At 42.5% G+C, this 17,323-nt stretch overlaps 1 protein-coding gene across 1 annotated transcript; it reads left to right on the forward strand.

Moving 5' to 3' along the window:
- Positions 1 to 640: 640 nt before the first annotated feature.
- Positions 641 to 15,616, forward strand: LOC146185569 (uncharacterized). The gene is made up of 8 exons (XM_084607858.1): positions 641 to 667; positions 3,455 to 3,555; positions 4,580 to 4,670; positions 6,486 to 6,647; positions 8,033 to 8,180; positions 9,993 to 10,210; positions 13,324 to 13,607; positions 15,331 to 15,616. Exons 1-8 carry the CDS (start codon positions 641 to 643, stop codon positions 15,614 to 15,616), a joined length of 1,317 nt encoding a protein of 438 aa, XP_084463984.1.
- Positions 15,617 to 17,323: the final 1,707 nt, after the last annotated feature.

Below are 17,323 nucleotides of genomic sequence, written 5' to 3' on the forward strand. Positions count from 1 at the left end.
AATTTAAGTTTATTTCAAAAGGCATAGATTATACAGCGAAGAGAACAGGGGCTGGTACATCGCTATCGATCTGCCACCCCCTGTTCTCTTATTCTGTCCCTTCACCAAAGTTTTGTGCAATATATTGTTGTGTTTATGTACTTATTGACGATGAGAAATGAACGATCGGTGAAAGTTTCCTAAATGAAAAGTTGCCAATTCCTAGATTATAGGATCTAGAATCGATGCTAGAGGTTGTACAGCGCTAATGACACTTTTGCTATGGTGAATGATATATGTTCTCGAAAGAACACATTCTCTCTGGATTGATGTTATGTTTGATAGTCCCGTAGACAGGACTCTGAAGCTGAAAATATCGTGCTCTTCTGTTCGTTTGTATTCAGTGTTTTCGATAAACAGCGCAATGCTTCAGTGAGTTAAAAAATGAAGGATTTGTTAATTTTTTTTTTTCACCGAAATCTGAATCGTTGCGATTCAATGATTCTTATTCCACTCAAACCAAAAAATATTTCGAAAGAAATGCCAATCTGGGTTAAATCAGGCGGCATATAATACGTGTTCTGTGATCACGTGCTGAGGGACCCTATATAACACAGCACGGCTGAAATCTGTCTCGTTCAATTCTATTCCGCCGGCCAGCATGCGTCTGAAGATTGCAGCCTACTCGGTATGGAATGTAACCTTTTCTCCTCCATGTCCTATAGACGATGTTTGCACACGGAAATTTGATTTTAAAGGTGCAGTGAAAACATCTAGCGACATCTAGCGTGGCATAGCGGTATCAGTAACTTCCTCTAACTGCGTCAGCTGTGGTGCAGGGCCAAATACAGCAATAATTATTATAATATAGTGAAGGGCTAAAAGGCTTGCCTGAATAACAGGTCTTGTTTCAGTCTAAAGGGACGTTGATTATAGGAGCTCGCACTTTCCAGGGTCCATTATGAAATCGTTTTGTCCTTTAGCACATCATGTGAAATATTCTGAACCAATTATTTTTTTTTTTCATGTAATGGATCGCGTCTCATTCCCACTTGAAGAATCCATGAATGTAATGTGAACTACATGAAGTCAGTCATCCACTTCTCTGGCCGCTAAAATATCATGAACTTCAGCCATATAAAGACACCTGCGGCACATAATTGTAATTAAAGTTCAATAATGGCAGCGTTTGGGCGAGTTGGTTAGACATTTAGACAAGCGCTCGTGTGTCTGTCTCTTTCTGTTGTCCGTTGTTTTTATGCGCTTTCCAGGTTTAACATGTAATTAAAGAAAGGCCACATATTCGTGCAGAGAATGTCCACAGTCATGTTTCTGGCCATAGGGATATAGATTTCACTTATTATTTATATCAAGTAACAACTAATACACCGCAGAGTTTCCGACTTCAAATATGTCTGATTATATACGGTTACTTGATATGTGGCAGCTCTGGAATTCCTTTACTACGCTCTTGTAAACCATACAGATGCCGGAGTTGTTTATTTTTTTTTTTTTCGTATTCGTAAAATAGATGTGGTCCTTACATGAAAACTCCGTTAGATTCGACATTTCTTTCCATTAATTTGAGAGTAGGATTTTAAAAGTTTATGCTTGCCTTTTATCAAGCAAATGCTTATTCAATAGCGATACAGTAGCCGTTAGTTTTTTTGTAGTGGAGAACATCTATTTTAATGTAAAAATAAAGCTCTTGGGATATTGATTGATTGAATGTCCTTTATTGATTGGGAAGGCTCATGGCCATGGATGTAGATAAAGGGGAGTAGACATAATCTTCATTGTTTAGGTCGTCACTCGAATCACATTGCTCTAACCAGGCCACTAAGCGAGCCATACTTGGCAAATATCATCTGTGTGTTAGCATCAGTTTCTAGAAGGGAACGGTAGTCCAGGCGCTAGGGTTCGATCTCGGGGCGTCCAGTAGAAAAAGCAGGGCAATCCCAAAGTAAATGAGATATGCCGCCGCGGGTTAGAGTCGTACAGTGGGGGCACGTAATCATTTTCTCCGATTACTGACGCCAGCGGGCCATAATACGTGGCGTGTAAGCCGCATGGGCGATGAGCTTATTCAAAAATACTTCTTGACTTCGGGTGAGGTGGGTTCTCGTAAAATGTGGGTCTGGTGTGGCCACCTGCATGCGATGCTGACTGAGCCTACGAAGACTGGTCCGAGTATAGTGCATAAGGGCAAGAGAAGGGGTGAGTTGCCCGCCAAAGGTCGAATAAGGATGAAGCAAGGGGGGTGGGGAAGTAAATATGGACATCGCACCTGCTAAGGCAGCCGCGGCGTGTGCCGCCGCATTGCCCCCTGATTCGTCCGAGTGACCTGGGGTCCAGTATATAGTGACAGTTCTGGTCGCGAGTTGGTGGCAATAAAATTTTCTTTTGTTAGTCTATGCCGAGGATGAGGCCAAATTTGGTCTCGATTTCTTTTACAAAAATGTTGTCATAGCCCATAGACTCTCTTTACAACGTTTTCACTAAGGTCTATAGTTTAGCTATCATTTAATCTTCATACATTTTCCTTAGCTGTTTCTCTGTAAACTACATATAGATAATTTAAGTGCTCTCTATAGATATTCCGAACGTTATGTAGAGAGGAAAGGAGAGGAAAGCTCTTATACACTAGTACAAAATAACCAAAAGGAACTGGAAAGGTATATAGGCTTAATTCTAGAATGAATATACAATGTCGACAGTAATATGTCTGCAGGATTCGATAAGAGTCTGTAAATGTTCGACGGAAAATCTTTACAGTATATATATAAGAAAAAGCTCTCTTTACACTGCCAAGGAAATAAAACATGCTCAGAGTGTATGCAAGCATTTGCGACAAAATAGCTTCGGTCTCCAATGAAGTCTTCATCATTTCAAATATAAAATTTTCGAAGTAATTAAAAGCAAATATGTCACTTGCTAATTTAAATCGACGACTAAGTTTTACTGCACAGATAGAGAAAAACAAAACGCCAAAAAAAAATTAGTTTAGATTAGACGCTAAAAGGTACTACACGTCAATGCGAAAGCAACCTAATGTTTGAGACGACACTGTTTTCAGCGAAGACCACTTGATAATCACGACAGTATGTTAGGACACTGAAAATATTTATGCGGCTGCTCAGCACGTATAGGGCTGAAAGTTGTCCTCTTTTTTTATATCGGCGTGGCAAGAACGTTTAATGTAATTTTAGTAGTGGAAGCCTACAGAAACCTGTCTTGATTATTCCTCATTATAGCGTCGTCACATCTTTTCTCTTAAGTGCATCTAGAAAGAAAACCATGTACAGGTTCACCACCTTGCTATTTGTAAAAAGTCGCGGATGCTTGTCTCCTAATGAGAGCGAATAGTTGCGACTCTGAAGTAACACATTGCCTACTGGTGTAAAAATGAGAAAAAGTGCTTCAGAAGTTATGCTGCTTGTTCCATATGTCATTGTTATGATTCGTCTGGTCGCAGTACCCACCATGGTCAATAGTATACAAGGAAGACGGCGTCAAGAAGCTTTACGGCTATGTAGGAGCAGCGCTGACGAATATTACGGCATCCATGAACCTTACGTGAGAACTAATATAACAAATATTTCTTCCGTCGCTTTCTTTCTTTCTTTCTTTCTTTCTTTCTTTCTTTCTTTCTTTCTTTCTTTCTTTCTTTCTTTCTTTCTTTCTTTCTTTCTTTCTTTCTTTCTTTCTTTCTTTCTTTCTTTCTTTCTTTCTTTCTTTCTTTCTTTCTTTCTTTCTTTCGTTCTTTCTTTCTTTCTTTCTTTCTTTCTTTCTTTCTTTCTTTCTTTCTTTCTTTCTTTCTTTCTTTCTTATGGACAGGGAAGTTTATGCTCTTTCCAAATGCATCCTATCAATGTTAGGACTTGGAGGCTTCACCAAAACACCGATGTCTGATGAGTTTCGCATTCAGTGCAATCGTAATTTTATCGTTAAAAAATGAAGCTAAATTATGTCCCAATTTTTGTCGTCTATCAAATCACTGTTAAAATGCGCATCAGGTGGTGTCACGTAGCCCTGTTTGCATAAAATATTTACAATTTTTTTTTATCACAGAAGAAACATTTACCGGAGTGAACCCAGTTTATCACTTGTTTTGTCCGAACAAGATTTGCAATTCATTGAAAAAAAGGTTATGCATATTAGAGAAGTGCGAAATACCTCGTAATGTGGACAGCAAAGAGCTATTCATCGAAGCCTGTGGCAATTTTCTACGCGTGATTTATTCTGTTAATGATACGAAGGTATCGAGCGGACGTGCTTTTATCCGTCTGCGCCTCAAGGATATAAGCAGGTAGGATATCTACACCACTTCACACGTTCTCCGGATGTCACATTCACTTAACTTTCTCAGATGTATTCTCACGCGCGAGATGTAAATTTGAATAGCATAATTTGCACAAAACCCATTTTAGTCTACTGTATCCAGTCATTATGCATGGCATATTTATGAAGAGTATAAAATTTCTCTTTTGGGCCAACAATTCATAACTTCTGTTATTTGCTGCAGTAATACAATAACTTCTGTTATTTATACAGCAGGAAGTTTTCTTTTAACCGGCACTTATTTCTGATCCACACGCAGCCCTGAAATTATCCCTCCTCTGGACGGCCACTATGGAGACATTACCCCTAATGGTACAATTGTCGGATCCCTCATGATGATCGATAAAGGGGTAAGCCTATATTTCACGGTGGGTTGGATGTCATCAGTTCGCGAAATCCATGAGCACACGCTAGATGCAAGGCAAAAACACCAGACTGCTTTGGTCGCGGTCGACTAAACTCCTCCATTGCTGAGTCGCGGCGTCCTTGAAACGTTGATGCATGTCCGCATCTGCACGTCATCTCTTTTCATCATAAGCATTAATGACATAAGGCCAACTCTGAGTTGTTGGTGATCAATTATTAACTGCCTTCTGCGCGTAAAGTTCCCATATCCCCCAAGGGGCGATACTCGAGGGGTGTTAACTACATGAAATAGGGAATAAAAAGAACATAATGCAATGCGTTACACAGTACACTAGCCAGGATAAAGCAGTATACAAAACGGAAAACATTTAGAACAAGCTGGTGTCACGCATACCTCCTGTAGCCTAGTACTTACATGACACGGTTGTTTTTTAATGCGAAAGCATTACTTCGCTATGTTCACAGATTTCTGTCCGCAGACCGTGTCCGCAGGCCACAAAGCAAATTTTTGTCTGTAGAAATTGTGAGTAATTGAGAAGCTATAGAAGTTGACGAGTGGTGTCATTCGATAGAGGGTGACGTACCGTTGTGTCCAAAAACATAATTAGGTCAATAAGCAATTAGGTAATTATTTACAGAGAAAAAAATTTAAAAGTTGTCCGCAGCAGTTGTGAGTATTTGAGAAGTGGTAGAGGCTAATGAGTAGCGTCAATCAGGTGACGTAATGCTGTGTCCAAAAAAATTAGGCCAATAAGTTAATTAGGTAATTAACAAGAGGCAAAGAGTATAAAACAAAATACACACATGTTTTATTAGCCAATGACTAGGAGCCACATTTCAATGTATCAAATACTGAAATAGTTAATTAAACCAGGCTAATAAGGTGACGTCAAGGATGTGACCTCACGCAACCTGAAGTCGATTCAAAAGACCAAAAGAGGGAATAAGAAGGGATTGGCGAGCAATTAGAACATTAATAAGGTAGTTAATGAGAGTCAAAACACGCAAAATCGTGTCCGCAGCAGTTGTGAGTACTTGTAAAGTGGCAGAGGCTAAGAGTGGTGTTAATCGATAGAGGTTGACGTTATTAAGGTGACGTGTGGCCTCACGCAACCTGAAGTCGAGTCAAAAGAGCGAATAAGAAGAGGTTGGCGCGTAGTTGAAAAGTACCAAAGACTAAAATGCGTAAACAAGAAGATAATAAATGTGGCGTAAAACATGTGACGTCACGCAACCGGAAGTAGAGCCGAAAAGGGGCATAGAAAAGGATTCGCGGGCAATTCGAAAGTACCAAAGACTAAAATGGGTGAAGAAAAAGTGAAATAAGCAACTTGAAAAACCAGAAGCGACCAACAGCAGCATTCGTGCTTTCGCATTACTCCAATGCAGATTCTGCAGTGCTCTTTAATTTCTGTTGAAGAGCCGCTATGTTAAGCTGGACGATCAGATTCAGTTTTTTCACTGATCAAATACACTGCGCTTTTGGTTTTCAAAACAGAACCATTAATTTATGTTAGTAGCCTTATCAACTACCGCTTCTCGCGCTCAGTTCCCAGCAGGCGCAAATGCACGCAATATTGTTTATCTGCGATTTACTCACGAGCACACGGATGCTCTGTCGCAAGTTGGCATCGGTTTACTAGTGAAATAATGCTTTCGAATTGCTGCCAAGGACGCCAAATGACTATCGTGTCACCAGCGCCAACGAGAGAGTGCTAAAAACGAAATGTGCTTGTGCAATGTTATCTTTGTTGATTTTGGAACCTGGTACTAGTCAAACTCTCTCATTGCGAATGCAGTATGCAGACGTTGCCGCCGGCCCTTTCAACGTAGAATATGTTCTGTGGAAAAAATTTCCGTCGACAAAGCAGCTATTCACTGATGACATGAGAATCCTGAGTGGAATGCTGGATCCTTTCGTGTCTGACTCTGGTGCATTCATCAACATGTTCGACAAAACGGTGATTAACATCCCTTGCTCTGATGATAAATGCCACTGTGTTTCTGCGTAAGAAAAAATGTCAACAGGGAGACACACGATGTTCACAAAAGCAGTGCTGTCTGTAAACAGCATACGTAGTTTAAACCGTGCAGGAAAAGAAAAAGTTTTTAGCGCCCTAACCACAGTAAATCATCGTTCTTGCAACCAAGAGCACTAGTTTGAAAGGATGGTAAGAGAGCAATTGTCTGAGCTTACCACTTCAAAGAACGGTTTGCACCTTTATCATGAACTTCTTCCCAATTTAGGGGACACATTTTAGCTTTAAAACTCGAGTGTATAACAGAAAACGAAACCATCGCGTGTCGTGTAGTGATTCCACAATCATGTGATTGGATAAGTTTCAGACAGAGCACACAATTTCATACAATCCTGAGAGCCCACAACCTTAAATCTTAGTCAACCCTAATATGACCTGGAAGTTCCCCTTGAAAATTTTTACATTAAAATCAAGTTAAAATTCCCGCCTGTTTTATAAACCAGGCATTGTTGATGATGAAACAAAAAGCTTATATTGGTCGAATATACAAGAACTTAAAAAGGCATGGATATTGTATTAAATTGGATACAAATGTTCCCTTCAATCTGTATTGCCATAGAGCATCCAAAATATGCCATTACATTTAAGTGTGCCACTTTTTATTGTCATTGGTGTTTACATCCAAAAGCAGTAGTGCAAGCTCTTTTAAAAGTAAACGCCCACGGCCTCACATAAGTCGCAACGTTCTTACAGCATGTGTCAGGTCTGGTATAAACTTCTGGCAATTTCTTGATTACGGTTTCTACGTTGCTTGAAAACAAAGCTTCCTCTGTAGATAAGCGGGTGTAGTCTTTTCGGGTAGGAATCGGAGCATAATCGAGTGATAGCCTATTCTAGCGAGCGCATTTCTGAGAAAGGTGATGTGCACTCCTGACGTCTGTGTTGTCACAAACGTATAGCTTATATTACCAAAAGTACAGATTCCTGCTGTCTCAATGCGTTTAAATGAGTCTGATGCAGGCTCCTACAGTTGTGATAGATAAGACGTACGTTATTCATTTCACGTATTTATGAGGAACTTCGTACTTCGCTATCTTTCATGAGTATACGAGTGCGGTGGCGCTTAGATCACAGTCTTTTTTTCTCTATGGAAAACTAGTAACGAGCCTGATGCTTCGGGCCATTCGAAACATGGGCGCCATAATTCACGAAATAATATAGCGTATTCAAAAGATCAATTTTGATCAAAGGGCTGCTCCCCTATTACTACTACAGAGCTGTACATTTTGAACATAAGGTATCCTCTGTAGCTCCTATCATGCAGAGATGATTCCAGATACTGTAAATGTTGGTTGTCTTTTTTTCAGTCATGGATCCTTTTTATTACTTCACTGGTCACTCTCATAACGCTGTCAACATTTGCCTTTCGCGTTGCCGGAAGAAAAGGAAAGACGAACCTTTTAATGGACGTGTCAAAGTACTTGTACGCCTATATTGAAGTTCTGTTCTTCGAAGGTAAGGACTTGACCTTTGTCTCTCGCATACGCTCTACCCGCTCAGTCGTGCGTCAAACATACGAACAACATGCCAAAGCTTGGCACTCCACCGAAATACAGCGGTTGTATTATTAATAATTTCCTGAAATTTACTCGCATCTAGGACAAACTCTAATTTAGATCGACACATGAAAGTTGATGGCAAGAGAAAAAATAGTCGTTTCTGCAACGCATGACGACAGTGCAATGAAGAAATAAGAAAGACAAATACATATATGACAATCATTTGCGGAAACCACCGCTGTCCTCTGTTCACACTGCTCACACGCAACGCACAACCTGCCAGATTACCTGGCAGAGCTAAGCCCCATGGCTCGTGAAATTCGTGCTGTCTGGAGTCAAAGCTGTCAACCCATGCACTTTGTTTGCTGCGGCTTACAGTGACAGTGGCTAAAGCGTTGTCTTCTGACAGAGTTTTGTGGGGCACAACCTGGATAACGTTTTCTCAGTTTCAATGAGTTGGCGCCGTGTATTATGAAATACATTTATACTGACATGTAAGGTGACGTAAGGGTTCCGTATTCTCTATTCTTAAACAGACTGCCTTCTTAGATTCGAGTAAACACGATGTAAAGTTGCGAAGTGGCTGCTGATGGCTTACTGCAAGCCAGAGAGCGGCGTAACCACTGCGCCACACCCCGCCGGTGTGGCGCAGTGGTTACGCCGCTCGACTACTGCTTCCAAGGACGCGGGATCGAATCCTGGCCCCGGCGGTCGCTTTTAGATGGAGGCAACAAGCAAGGCGCCCGTGTGCTGTACGATGTCAGTGCATGTTAAAGAACCCGAGGTGGTCGAAATTTCCGGAGTCCTCTACTACGGCGTCTCTCATAGCCTGAGTTGCTTTGGGACGTTAAACCCCACAAATCAAACCGTGTCGAAGGTGAAAACCAGCAGGGGTGCACAAGGACGACGCTGAAACACAACTCTCCGTGTTTCATCATTTCTGTGTAGTAAACTCAGTTGCGTTCCAGGAGGCGGTCCTCCCCTCTTCCTGCGTGGCGGCGAGAGTGCTCTCCGGTTACCTAAATGCCGGCTAATCACGGTGCGTGCATCCCGTTCTCACTCGCTTCACTCGCAAGCGACGTCAGCGGCATCAGTCAATCGCTGCTATCTGTTCGTCACGCAACGTTTCTATGGGCGCACGCGCTGCCTCCCGCCACCTCCTGATAACATAATTGCTCTCTTCATTTCTCCGACCACAAAGTTTCTTTCATGACAGCCAAGAACTGTTAGTGGAGTGTTTCTTGAAGGAATACGTGTGAGAAAAAAAGGGTTGTCCGTAATTGTACATACGAGTCTTGCTCGAATTCTCTGCCTCAGTCTATCGAAAAGGTGAAACAGCTGATGAGCAGCGCTCGAATTTCGCCTTATTATAATGAAACTGTTATAATTTGCCACTGCTATCCAGCTTGCTGCAAAACATGTCATAAGTAATGTCGTGGACTGGCAAGCTACCGCTGCTTTTCGTGGTTTTCCCTGACATACACGGGGGTACTAGCGCGTTTGAAATGAAGTTTGCGATATTGTAATATTGATACACGACGAAAATCAAAGCCGCGATTCTCTATATAGGAGCTACACGGAAGGACTAGGAAAAACTAGCCAAAATGGTTTTGTCTACCTATCACCAGTCCCAAGCGCAATATAAGAAAATATGTAGCACTAGCTGACGGACTTCTGAAATTCTGTTTTCAGGCTCAAATTTTATTTCGTTTCCTTACGCGCCTCCTTTGGGTGCCTTAGTACGCTCTGTGGAACAAGGGTTGCGCAGCGACGCAGGTTCGTTTCGTTCCGCACGCCAACCGCGTCTTACTCGGTGCTTGGTTGCTGGCGTGCTTCGTGTTGGTCAACTTGTTCAACGGCGAAGTTAAGGCGAACCTGCTCGTCAAGTCGGACACGGCACGCATTAACACCGCGGAAGACGTCATGCGTCAGCCGGATATGTTGCCCATTGCGGCAGAAAAGTCACCTTTCACCTATGTGTTGCAGGTAAGTTCTCGTGCACGAAATAACAGAAACCTCACGCTTTTATAGAACACGTTAGACATAGGATAGCCTATGCACAATGCTAAATGATCTCTTAATATTGTTAGTATAATTGTCTGGTTCCAGTGTTGGAGAAACATTTCTTTTGTTTTACTGTTTCGTAGAGCGGCAAATTATACGGTCCATTTCCCTAAAATACTAAATCAGCCACCTCCCGATATTCTTATCGGGCCAGAAGACGAGCGCTAAAAATTGTGGTCGATTTATTTTACACGCATTTTTATGTTTAATTCTTTTACGAATGCCGCTATCAGTTATGAACGTAGTAATTTTATTGCAATTTATCATCGCCTTTTTATATTCCTTGGCTTCGTAATGCGATCCTTTCTATTGACATTAAGCGGCTTGTGTGGCTTTGTGTTCTATTGTAAATAACAAATATGTTATTATTTTATTGCCATTTTCGTAAAATGAGAAGCAAAAATAATGGGGTGTACTTCACTCTGCTTAGCGGTAGTAATGCGAGAGAACTGCGGGTTCTGTCGCGCCATCTCTTGGATTCATCACACATTGCGCTGGCGAACTTCCGCCGCAGATGATATATGCGTATCGCATATTTACCTAGGTTAAACGAAGTAGCGACGCAGATGCAACTTCAAGAAGACAATGACATGGCACACAGCAAGAGTGTGTTGCTGTTGCAACTTTTTGTGGACGGCGATACTTACTACACAGCGCGAGAGTGTGCTGCAGCTTTTCACAAGACGTAATCGGCTGCGGCAATCCACAGGAACTCTGAGTCGTATTTGATTGAACCCTGCCTGTAATAAGGACGCTCATGGGTTCGTTCTGGTTCGGGTTCAAAACCAAGTGGTGGCAAAGCGGACGCGCTCTGTCCACAAATGGCGTCCACGAATCCTGCCCACAAATGGCGTCCCCAAATCCTGTAAGCCCTTTCAGTCCACGCTGCCCACGATCTAGGAATTACTTTCGCGTTACAAATATCCCGCGGCACCTATCCAAGAGATTTTTACTGAGTGGCATACCCCTACATTGTAACAATTGAAGAGCGGTTAAAATTGAACGCTTAAATTTTTACATAAAGGGGTAACCAGCCGTTGTAAGCTGCTGTTGAGTCTCCAAACAAAGGTTCTGATGCTGGTAAATTTTTCCGAGCCTAGTGTGTGGTCAGGCTTTAAAACGGTCACACTTATGGGTTGTGCAAGTGTCTTAACTATGAGTGCTTAATCGAGATTCGCTATCACTAAGAAAGAGCTGTTATCATGCTTAGCAGTGAAATCAAATAACCCACTGTTCAGTTTGCTTCAACTGAGCTCTTGGATTTCTTAGTCGTGTTGAATTGTTTTATTTGCACTTCCTTTCATGCTAACAACAGTGAAAGTTAAGGGAAAACGCAATAGTTTTAAAAATACACATTACGTTCGCCCGTTCATGCTTAGCAGTGAAATCAAATAATCCACTGTTCAGTTTGTTTCAACTGAGCTCTTGGATTTCTTAGTCGTGTCGAATTGTTTTAATTGCATTTCCTTTCACGCTAACAACAGTGAAAGTAAAGGGAAAACGCAACGGTTTTAAAAAGACACATTGCGTTTGTCCGTCCCCAGAAAGGAAAATTCAATTTATACAAAATTTATACTAAGGACTTCACGTCTCATGAATATGCATGTTTATGCCACCATAATGCACGTACAAGTACTGCGCCGACACATGATAGGCTGATTAAAAAATTCGGTTCTTTCTCACTAGTCGGCTCCAGTGAAAATAAATAAACGCTACAAAAGTAGAGCAACTTTAGTGTTCATATATCAGCGTAAATTTGGCGCTCTCATATGTACCCGTCAGTGACAACTGCTTTAGCATACTCAGCTTACACTGGTGGGTTAATGCGACGTAGTAGACGAGCCGCGCAGCCAAGAATGAACAGAAGGCTTTAGAGAATACGACGCGTGTCCTCGGAACAATAAAACCTCCCTTTCCGGGCTATATGCAAACTCATGCAGTCAGACACCCGTAATGCAAGTGTGCATACTTAAAACATGGAGCTACTTGCCAGGACATCGGAAGGGCTACATTGTACAGCCGTCCGCGAAGGCACAAACATAACAATTACATTTCTTAACAAGTGTTCAAAGCCGTTTCACTTATTATAGTAGAGTTGTTCAAGGTCAGAGCACCGAATAGGAAAACATGTGATATCTAATAACGCTTTTTTTCAAACAGTTGAAAAAAAGCACTACAACAACATCTTCTATGAAATTGTTGTCGCTTGCATTATTCCTCTGGCATTGCCCAAGTTACTTCCAAGACGACAATGGGCTATTAAAAGGTATCAGTCATGAAGCGTGCCTTTCAACGCAGAAAGGTATTTTTGTCCATCAAGACTTAAAACTTAAAGTTCAGTGTTGATAACAACGCATATACACTGCACGCCTTTCCATTCAGAGACTTTCAAGCGGATGGATTGCAGTTTGTTGGATTAACCTTTGTTGCCGCATTCCAGTTCGTACATCATTGCTGCGGACAACAAGCTTTGGACCTTAGAAACCCTACTATCAGCTGCGGATACTGCGTATTGTAAAAAGCAAGATGAACATGCTGCCTGATTTTGAAGCAAGGACTGGGACTTGGCCATTTTATTGGAATCACGGCTATAGCTAGTATCTCCAATCGTATGCTTAATTACCGAATACATATATGGCTAGTGTTGCTATTGACACGTTTCCCGCGAGTGGATTACCGGATGGCGAACCAATAAGCCTTTTGGAGCAATCTCGTCCAGTAATCCTTTGGTGTTCATGCGGAGCTCGGTAGCCCTTACAGCTACTGCACGGCTAGTGTGTCCCACGTAATCAATGTAAAGCGTTCTACCTGGAAAGCGACCAGGACACGTACGTAGTCGTTTTCTTCAAATTACACCGATAGCTATTAACTCCGAAGGTACGTACATCTGATCATAAATTTTGAGGTGTGCACTTACACAAGTAGATCATTGTGTATCAGTGATGTTGGAAAACAGTGACGTCAGGGAGCAGTTGACAAGCTAACGGTGATAAATATTTCATCTTGTATCTTCATTTAACTTTACTTCGGCCCAGATTTCTCAACTGAAGGGCGTGCGGGAATTGTACGACCGCCTCGTCGATCGAAAGGGTGAGATGTCCCTGTCACAGATGTACTCGCGCCGATCCTTGGATCTGGTGGTACGCCGCCGTGCCGTACTGCTGCTAGACATCACCAGCGCTCGGGTGCATGCCTCGAAGCAGTGCTCTGCCCTGCGAGGCTACTTCTACATAGGCACCCAGACCATAACCTCGCTCCGATCTTCATGGTACTTTCGCCGGGACATCCCACGCTGGATTGTTGAAGGAGTCGACAAGAGGCAAGTGCAACTACAACCTCACGCTTATTGTCTGAGCTCTGAAATGATGTCCGCAGGTACTCATAGGGACAAACGGCAACACGTCGGCGATACTGAATTCCTCAGAGGCAGTCAAGCTGAATGATAAAACAATGTATTTTTTATTTGTGCGTAGAAACGGAAGTTACGCTAGATTGGATTCATTCAAGAAACGGAACTCCGTACCCATAATGGTGTATTTTGATGTATATAGAGAGGGGCTTTAGTGTTCCTGTGTCGACTGGAAAGAAAATCATTTTGTCAATGAAAGGTTGTTGCTTTAAAACCAGTGCGCTTATTATTGAGAGTTAAATAGTAGAGAGTGTTTTGCTGTGATTTTAAAGTTACGATGTAATTATTCTGAACGAATGCGTTAGAATGTTTAAAAAAAGAACTTGGATTTATTGACAAGTTTACACTGACATTCACCTCAACAATCATATAGGCATTGCATACGAAGAGGCGCTTGTAAGGGTTCTTTAGTGAATCTATAATGATTTTATTGCGACTGTAGATCATCCTTCACCGGGAAATTATAAAAATTCGGTGACGGACATAATTTTTCCACGGTCATTCGCCTCGTGCTTACCAGAGATATTAAAATAGCTTGACTCACAAAAAATAGATGGAAAACGCCTAAGTATTATGCGGTTGGCTATTGGTCTAAGATACACAGGGAATGAACTGCAAAACATGATTGGGCATCATAGTAAATATCTGTGGGTGTAAATGTGATTGGGAATAAAACTATGCTAATGCTCACCAGTCTCGAAAAAGAAAAGCAGTTTGCCATAAGCAGCCAAGCCTTGGAAGTGGTAAGGAAATAAACCTACTTACGTCCCGCATTGGTGGCTGTGTATATGGGGCGCCCTACTACTATTTTTGGCATAAAGTAAGACCTCAACCGAGGCCGGCGCGTTTCGATGGAGACGAAACTCAATTTTGGGTACAGCTGAATTTTGGGGACACTATCAGCTCATCAATACCAGTTTACCAGAAGGCGACAAGAGCAAATAGCTGAACAACGGTATATCCTACGGGTTCTCACCACTGGGATAGGAAAATGAGGCTAAATGAAGAAAGGCACTGCAAGCTGTGGAAATGAAAATCGTAGATCTAACGTTAAGAAACGGAAGGAAAGCACATTGGTTCAAACAGCAAAGGCGAGATAATGAGGTTCCAGTCGAAATAAAGGAGTGAACGTGGGCAAGGGAGAGTGCGAAATCTTTATTAAACGATTGTTGGTCTTGTAGTTTTCGGGGAACGCACGACGGGCCCAGGAGCCCTACGGCCTCTGCTTCATGCTGGGCCCGATCGAGCGACCTCAGATGGTCGGTTGGGTCAGCCTCTACAGAGCATCCACCGAGGAAATACGGGATGGGGAATTTATTGGAAACCGAAGGGGAAGGAATGGGCGTCATTGCCGGTAGTCCCAGAGTGGTATAAGCAGGATCACTACAGGGCATGTAATCGAACAGAAGTTCACGGATTGCACTATAAGGGAAGGAAAAACGTACCACCTAATTACGAAATCACGTGGGAAGGAGTGATTAAACATTGAAATTTCCAGTACGTGGACATAGATAAGTAGGTGATGATGATGATATAATTATTCGTATTGCCATGAAGTTCATATCGTAGCGAATACCAAATGCCCATATACTCGTGCAGAACATTCACACGATGAAAACGTTTCAAAGCACAGGAGCCTGTGGCTGAACGAGATGCCTTCGCGTTTCTTGCGAGACGAAGATCTGTACCCACACGGCATCTCCTGCTTCCTGGACAGCAACAAGCAGGACCGCAGCAGCGCCTACCATCCGCTTCGCTTCGAGGACATGCTCACCGTGTTCTTGCTGTGCTCCTCCATGCTGGCCGCGTCGGGAGTGTTCCTCATTATCGAGTTTGTTGTCTTCGGGTTCTTCTGCTGCAAGCGCCGTGTGAAGAGCGCTCTAGAGGTCGAGTCCTGTCCGACAGCTATCAGCTACTAAATGCCGGTTTAGAAATCGGGTACCTCATCGATAGCTGGAGCTGCGGCAGGGTACAAGGGGGATTTCCCTCAGAGAAGTTTGCGGGTTTGGTCGCGGGCGTCGTATCCGTATTCTGATAGAATTTAAAATAAAATATGGCCCGTGCGTGAAGGTTTCAGAACTTATTAGAGAATAGCCCTAAGTAGAAATATTCCGAATCCCTTCACTTAGATCTTTGTAATAGCTGACCCTCGATGTCTCCTCTGGCACTTAACACTAACATTCCACTTACCATGCATTGCTTCGAAAACAATATGCTTTGTAGGATATTAAATAATGTGTCACTACAGATGTTTGATGTTACTCCTATAGGGGATGTGGCCGGAGAATCCCACAGCTAACGTCACAGAGCGATCAACAAAAGTGCAAAATAAGCAGTCGCACACTCCTCAGTGAATTTTCAAAGTGCTCCTCCATCTGGGTACGTTTCGATAGTGTCTTTCCACATACTCTTACATTTTCTTTTCAATACAGTTCGTAGGTGCCAAGTTGCGCACGTATAGGTTGCCTCAGTTGCTAAGCTTTTGGGATGATAAAAGTTGACAATGCAGGACCTTCCTTTGACTAGATACATTTTTGGCTACACACCAACGTTCTCCCGTAGAAAGTTGTGCTACATACAGCCTAGAGAGTGTAACTTCCTTCATAGTGTTCTCAACAAATTTACTTAGGATTGTGTTAGCTCTGAGAAATACTTGTTATTTGCGCAATGCTTTGGCGCTTCTTCATTTTTGAGCGCTTCAATAAGTGTTTCTTTTACGCAGCAAGTAAACGCCTTCATTTGCGACTGAGTTGAAGTATTGGAGTCATTGACTTGCTCCTTCACTCTCCTTAGATCTGTAAATGCTTTACTGTTCTAATTCTGCATTTCTCTCTTTCTCATATCAGTAGGCACACTTAAACTACCGCGAAAGTTCAATGTCAATATAGCACCTGCGGCACGTGAAAGACACGGAACTCCCTGACAATAAACACCTTTTTTTGAAATGCTTTACAAGAACTCACAATTACAGCCGCGTGTGTCAAATCAGTACAACCCCACAAAAAATGTTATTTCGGTGTTCTGTTGAACATTGCGAGTTCCAGCATACATAATTACCAAGGATGAGACATGCTTTACTTCTTTTCAGTTTATTTCAGAAGGGCAGCTTTGTTTCATCTCCATCCCGTACGTCGTAGCAGAATCGTTTCCACGGTTTATTGTTGAGCGAAACGTCGAAAAACGTGCGCTCTCAGCTGCACCATGAACGAAGACGACAAATTCGCGGCACATACAGCAGCGCTTACAAAAGCGGCGCCGCCCACTGGCGCGGCGGATGACGGCACCCTCGCCGAGCTCTATTCCCTAGCCGTCGATAGGACTTAATTGTTTCGCATCGAAGGCACATCCGACTGCGCTTCGTAATTGCTCAGCTCTACAGTATATAGTCTCTCATGAAACTGCCCTACTGCCGATCCCATTGTATCAGTAAAAGAAAGATGTAAATTTCAGGTTGCCTTAGCAGCGGAGCAAGCGTGTAAACGATGAGTCGCGAGCCGCACCACCGGCAATGTGTTGCGAAACTTCTTTGTATTGCAATTATCAACAACACAGTATGGGTCAGAGATCAGCAAAAAATATTTCTTTTTCTTGGCGGCTTATTATTTAAGTGAAGAACAGATTTTAGC

This window comes from Amblyomma maculatum, chromosome 6 (genome assembly GCF_055883805.1).
Source record: "Amblyomma maculatum isolate TAMU_Amacu chromosome 6, ASM5588380v1, whole genome shotgun sequence".
NCBI classification, from domain to species: Eukaryota; Metazoa; Arthropoda; class Arachnida; order Ixodida; family Ixodidae; genus Amblyomma; species Amblyomma maculatum.